Source organism: Meriones unguiculatus, chromosome 16 (genome assembly GCF_030254825.1).
Source record: "Meriones unguiculatus strain TT.TT164.6M chromosome 16, Bangor_MerUng_6.1, whole genome shotgun sequence".
Taxonomy (NCBI): Eukaryota; Metazoa; Chordata; class Mammalia; order Rodentia; family Muridae; genus Meriones; species Meriones unguiculatus.
The window spans coordinates 387,499-394,571 of NC_083363.1; the positions used below are offsets into that span (position 1 = coordinate 387,499).

The 7,073-nt window shown below is 38.5% G+C and overlaps 1 protein-coding gene across 1 annotated transcript; it reads right to left on the bottom strand.

Annotated features, from left to right (window-relative positions):
• Positions 1-2,625: 2,625 nt before the first annotated feature.
• Positions 2,626-3,651, bottom strand: LOC110563056 (olfactory receptor 12D1-like). The gene has a single exon (XM_021659998.2). It carries the CDS (start codon positions 3,595-3,597, stop codon positions 2,671-2,673), a length of 927 nt encoding a protein of 308 aa, XP_021515673.1. The 5' UTR covers positions 3,598-3,651; the 3' UTR covers positions 2,626-2,670.
• Between the last annotated feature and the right edge of the window lie 3,422 nt (positions 3,652-7,073).

A 7,073-nucleotide genomic window follows, 5' to 3' on the forward strand; every position in this document is an offset into this window, starting at 1 on the left:
CTATGAACATGTGATTTTTTTATTTTAAAAAAGCATAAACACAAAATGGAAAAAAGAAAGCATTTTTTACAAATGGTTCTGGTCAAACTGGATGGCTATGTGTAGAAAAATCCAAATAAATTCATACTTACCACCCTACAAGAAGCTCAAGTCCAAGTGGATTGAAGACTCTAACATAAAACCAGATATACTGAACCTGTCAGAATGGTTAAGATCAATACCAAAAGTGAGAGTTCATGCTGGTGAGGATGTGGAGCAAGGGGAACACTCCTCCATTACTGGTGGGAATGCAAACTTCTATAGCCACTATGAAAATCAATATGGTGATTCCTCAGAAAACTGGGACTCAATGTACCTCAAGATCCAGCTATACCACTCTAGGGCATACATCCAAAGGATGCTTCATCCTACCACAAGGACACTTGCCCAACCATGTTCATTGCTGCTGTATTCATAACACCCAGAAACTAAAAACAACCTAGATGTCCCTCAACAGAAAAATGGTGCTACATTTGCACAATGGAGAATTACTCAGCTGTTTAAAAAAACACTTCATGAAATTTGCAGGCAAATTAATGCAATTAGAAAAAAATATGATTTTGACTGAGGTAACCCAGATCCAGAATGATAAATATGGTATATATATATTTTTTCACTTATTTGTGGTATTAGCCATTAAATAAATAATAACCAATTTGCATCTGTAGATGCAGAGAGTTAGGTATAGAGGAAGGGACTGGGGTGGGGGACACATGGCTCTTCCTGTGATGAATAAACAGAATAGATTTTGTGGGCAGACTGGGGATGGGTAGTGATGGAAACTGGGGGAATCATGTGAGGAGAGGGAAGAGAAATACTGTTGAGGGAGGGAATGTGAGGAGAGACAGCTGGAACTGAGGGGCATTTAAAGGATGATATGGAAAATTCCAAAAATATATGAAGACAATCCTAATGAGGTCTCCTAATAATAAGGGAGACAGAATCCCAACTGGTCATCTCTTATTATCAAACAAGACATCTAGCAGTGGAACTGGGTTCCAGTCAGTTGAGTTGTTGGACAAGGGAGTCTCATGGAAATCTTCAAGCAACCCAGGCTGCTGCTAAAACAATGGATTGTTTTCCACAAACTGAAACCAGAGCCCTATTGCCAAGAACAACAACCACAACTTATTGAACATTGAGAAATCTAGTTGGTGCCTACATGGGGCCTTAACCCCAGGTTTCTAGTGTCTTTAGTATAAGAAGGTACTCTGCCAGCTACCAATAGAGAAACATAAACAACAATCCAGACACAAAACCTTTGACCTAAAATCTGTCCTGGCTTCAAGATATGCTAGGCAATAGAAGCACAGAACTTTTGGGAGTAGCCAACCAATGTCTAATTTGGCTTAAGGCCACTCCATGAGACATACAAATGAGTCACATATTTGACACTGCTTTGGTGATCAAGAGCCAGAGACTAGATAGCTCAGTGACCTAGAGTAAAAACCAAATATTACTGGTGAGAAAGACAGAAAGACAAGAAAGAAAGAAAGAAAGAAAGAAAGAAAGAAAGAAAGAAAGAAAGAAAGAAAGAAAGAAAATCGTATCAATAAAATAACTCTTAATGATAGTCTGCTGTACTCATAGATCAATGCCTGAATAGTCATCATCAGAGAAGCTTCATTCTGCAGCAAACAGAAACAGATGCAGAGACCACAGCCAGATATTACTCAGAGAGTCCTTAGAATGCACAGCTCTAAATGGGATGTCTCCATCAAATCCCTTTCCTCAGAGATACGGGAACCCCTTGAAAGAGGAAGCAAAAGAGCCAGCGGGGATGAAGGACACCAGAACACAGCCTTCTGAATCAACTGAGCAAGGCTCTTACAAACTCGCAGAGATTGAAGAAGCAGGCATGGGGTCTGCACGGGTCTAGGTCCTCTGCACATATATTGTAGCTTTCAGCTTAGTACTTTTATGGGATTCTTGAGTGTGTGATTGAGTAAGTCTCTGACTCTTGTGACCTCTCTTGGGGCCTTTTTCCTTTTGTTGGGTCCCCTTATCCAGCCTCAGTGTGATGATTTTTATTTTTTATTATATTTTATTTTGTCATGCTTGGTTCTTTTCTCTTAAAGCCTGTTCTTTTCTAATGAAAAACAGAAAGGGAGTGGATCTGGAGGGGATGGGAGATAAGGAAGAACTAGGAGGAATAGAAGAAAGTAGAATTGTAATCAGAACATATTGTATGAGAAAATAATCTATATTAATAAAGGGGAAAATAATAATTTTATTCTCTTCACTAATATATATTGATCAAAAGGGACCACACAGATAAACAAGTACTATTTATTTATCTTAAAAATGAATAGTACACACATATTTGTAATCCTAATTATATGTGATAAAATTTTAGAATATATCTAAGATAAGCCAAGATTTTTAATTTATATTCTCAAAAAAAAAAAATCCAGGAGCGGGATTCTGTAGCTAGAGCCATACATATTCATGTTTCCTTTGCATTATCTGAGAAAATATCATTTCATACCACCAGACACATTTCCTATACATTTTCCATTGTCTAATTTTCTTGATAATACACATTCTTAAAATTGAGAACTGTAGCTGCTTCTAAACATTTTAATTGCCTGGTTATTCATGGTTCAGAACAGTTCTTTAGATTTCTTCAAGTCAGAGCCATCTTCTCATCTTCCTATTCAATGCACTCCTCACTTCCTTGTTCCTCAAAGTGTAGATGAGTGGGTTGAGAGCAGGAGTGACCACACTGTACATGATGGCAATGACTCGGTCCTGATCCAGAGAGCTGCCTGAGGTCGGACGAATGTAGATAAAAAGAACAGGAGCATAGAACAGAACAACAACCATGAAGTGAGAGGCACAAGTAGACAGTGCTTTGTGGAGCATGCTGCAAGAGCGGGTCTTGAGGAATAGATAGGTGATGATGTAGAAATAGGAGAGAAATGTCAGAAAAAAGGGACTGAGGGCAATGGTGCCTGTAATGGTATTGAGCAGCCAAAGGTTGAGCTCAGTGTTTCCACAGGCCAAATCTAACAATGGCTTAACATCACAGAAGAAATGATGAATACGATTGGAACCACAGAAGCTCAAGTGAGATGTCATTACAGAATGAAGCAAGGCATGTAAAAAGCCAATGATCCAGATGGCAGCAGTCATCTGGATACAGATCTGGCGATTCATGATGACAGAATAGTGAAGTGGTTTGCAGATAGCCACAAAGCGGTCAAATGCCATCACTGGCAGCAACAGGGCTTCTGTGCTACCCAGGAAGTGGAAGAAATGAAGCTGAGTTATGCATCCTAAGAAGGAAATTGCTTTGCTTGAGGAGAGGACATTCTCCAGCATCTTTGGCAGCGTCACGGTAGAAAAGCAGACATCCAGACATGCCAAGTTTCCCAGGAAGAAATACATGGGTGAGTGGAGTCTGGGATCCGAAATGATGATCATCAGAATGGCTCCGTTCCCAGTTATATTAATAAAATAGATAGTGAAGAAAATAGCAAAGAGAACAGGGTTTAATTCTTGTATGTCTGTCACTCCCAGGAGAAGAAATTCAGTGGCTGAGGTTTGATTTGACATCACTTAAAAGAAAAGACAATTATTGTACAACACTACTCTCAACATTGACCAATCTTTCTGGACATAGATTTTCTTTCAAAGCCAAAGAAAGCAAGTCATTTGAGAGCAAGTCATTGTTTTCCATGATGCCTTCTCAAGTTTTTTTTTTCCTAGTATTTACTCATTATTGTTAAATAAAAATCCTAAGTGTATGTTGTGGGTTGTGATAAAACATCTTTTAATTTGCTACATTATCACTAACCATTTCTTTTTACGTAGTGATTTTGAATGGATCACCAGCCTATTACATTTTCTAGCTGTGAACATTTACACTTTGACCCTCTCTTTTCCTCATCTCTTAAGTTGGCTCTAACAGGAAGCAGTTTTTAAATACTCCAACAGGCAGACATCTACTGGCAAGTAAAAAGCCTTGAAAGATTCCAACTTGAGGGAATAAGAAACTACCTTGACATTTATCTCACCCCTGACAAAATGTTCATCACTAAGAAAGATGGACTCATTTCAGCCAGACTCTTTAAAAAAAGGAAAGACAGCACCCAAGAACTGGCAAATGTGATTATATGAAATTAAAATATTCTGTACAGCAAAGATGCTATCAACAAAGCCTACAAAATAGGAGAAAATATTCTCCAGCTATACTTTGGACAAATATCTAAAATATGTAAAGGATTGCAAAAGTTAACCACAAAAAAAGTACTAATCAATAAATGGAACAACTACCTAGTAGACATTTCTCAGAAAAAAATAAAAATGGCTAATAAATAGTTTTAAAGTGCCCAACTTCATTAGCTATCAAAGAAATCCAAATTAAACTATTTTGAGATTTATCTCACCTCAAACAAAATGGTCATCATTAAGAAAGCAGATGACAACAAATACTGGTGATAAATACTGGTGAAAATGTAAATGGTGTAGCCAGGAAATCAGTCTGGCTGTTTCTCTAAAAATTAAAAGTAGAACCACCATGTGACCCAGCTATACTGACCCTGGGATAGAGCCAAAGGGCTCCACCTCCTACTCCAGAGGTTCATGCACACCCATGTTTATCCCTGCTGCGTTAACAATGGTTAGGAAAATGAATCATTCTAGATGTCCATCCAATAATACATACACACATTTAAATTTTATCCATCTGTAAAGTAAAATGAAATTATGAATGTGTAAGGAAATACATGGAACTAAAAATGTGATTTTTTATTAATTTATTAATTACAGCTTATTCTCTCTGTATCCCAGCTGTAGCCCCCTCCCTCATCCCCTCCCTTCCTTTTCCCCTCCCTTCCTCATTTCCTCCCATGCCCCTCTCCAAGTCCACTGATAGGAGGAGGTCCTCCTCCCCTTGCATCTGACCCTAGTCTATCAGGTCTCATCAGGACTTGCTGCATTGTCTTCCTCTGTGGCCTGGTAAGGTTCCCCTGCCCCCTTAGGGGAAGGTGATCAATGAGCCAGCCACTGAGTTCATGTCAGAGACAGTCCCTGTTCCTATTACTTGGGTACCCACTTGGACACTGAGCTGCCATGGGCTACATCTGTGCAAGAGTTCTAGGTTATCTCCATGAATGGTCTTTGGTTGGAGTATCAGTCTCAGAAAAGACCCCTGTGCTCTGATATTTCTTTCTCTCCTTGTGGAGCTCCTTTCCTTCCAGGTCTATCTCCCCCTTCTTTCATAAGATTCCCTGTACTCTGCCCAAAGTTTGACTATGAGTCTCAGCTTCTGCTTTGATACTCTGCTGGGTAGAGTCTTTCAGAGGCCCTCTGTGGTAGGCTCCTGTCCTGTTCCCTATTTTCTTCCCCTTCCAATGTCCATCCCGTTTGCCTTTCTGAATGAGGATTGATCATCTTACCCCGGGTCCTCTTTCTTGCTTAGCTTCTTTAGGTGAATAGATTTTAGTATGTTTATCCTATCTTATAGGTTTAGAATCCACTTATAAGTGAGAATATACCATGTGTGTCTTTCTGCTTCTGGGATACCTCACTCAGGATGATCTTTTCTAGATCCCACCATTTGCCTGCCAATTTCATGACTTCCTTGTTTTTAATTGCTGAGTAGTATTGCTTGTGTAAATGTACCACAATTTCTGTAAACAATCCTCTACAACAAAAGATTTTCTGAAGGTATTTTCATCCCTGATCTCAAGCTGTACTATAGAACAACAGTAATAAAAACTGTGTGGTACTGGCATAGAAACAGAATGGTGGATCAATGGAATCGAATAGACGACCCAGAAATAATAATAATAATAACAATAATAAGGTGCACTTATGAGCACCTGATCTTTGACAAAGATGCCCAAACCACACAATGGAAAAAAGACAGCATCTTCAACAAATGGTGCTGGTCTAACTGGATGTCTACATGTAGGAAAATTCAAATAGACCCATATTTATCACCTTGCACAAAACTAAAGTCCAAGTGGATCAAGGACCTCAACATAAAACCAGACACCCTAAACCTGTTAGAAGAAAAAGCAGGGAAGGGCCTTGACCTCTATGGCCCAAGAGACAACTTACTGAACAGAACACCAACAGCACAGGCTCTAAGAGCAACAATCAATAAATGGGACCACATGAAACTGAAAAACTTCTGTAAAGCAAAGGACACTGTCCTTAGAACAAAACAACAGCCTACAGATTGGGAAAGGATCTTCACCCACCCTATCTGACAGAGAACTAACATTGAGTATATATAAAGAACTCAAGAAGTTAAAAAGCAACAAATCAAGTAATCCAATTAAAAATGAGATATTAAGAAAAGCAACCCAGACACAAAAAGACAAATACCATATGTCTGTCTCATATTCAGCCCTAGCCTCTAATTGTTAAATATGTAGATCCAAGTGGGTATAAACATAGGTAAAAAACAGAAAACTCTAAAGGGAACCATGTGACTAGGAAAAGAAAACCTTTAAAGGGAGGAATGTGGAAGACAATGGAACAGTGTAGAAAGGAAATATCTGGACCAACAGAAGAGGTGAAGACAAGGAGAAGACAGGAAGCAGGGAGCAGGGGCACAGGGTGAGGGGTGCAGAATCAACCAAAATGAAATATGTATGAAAATCCTATATGGAAATCCATTATCTTGTAAGCTAATTTTAAAAACAAAAATAAAGTATTTTTAAAATGCATAATAAAAATGAAAAGGAAAGCTAGCCCTTTTTAAGTTGTTTATTATTATTATTATTATTATTATTATTATTATTATTATTATGTATACAGTGCTCTGTCTCAACCTGCTCACCAGATCTCATTATAGATGCTTGTGAGCCATCATGTGGTTGCTGGGATTTGGACTCAGGACCTTTGGAAGAGCAGCCAGTGTTCTAAACCTCTGAGCTATCTCTCCAGCTAGCTTTTTAATATAGTAGTAACTATATTTTCTCTATTTAAAATGTAGAAGAAGTAGAAATGTTCTTGTATAGACTTGTTTCTTATTCACAACCTAGGAAGACAGATGATCTTATTAGTTATAGAGTCTG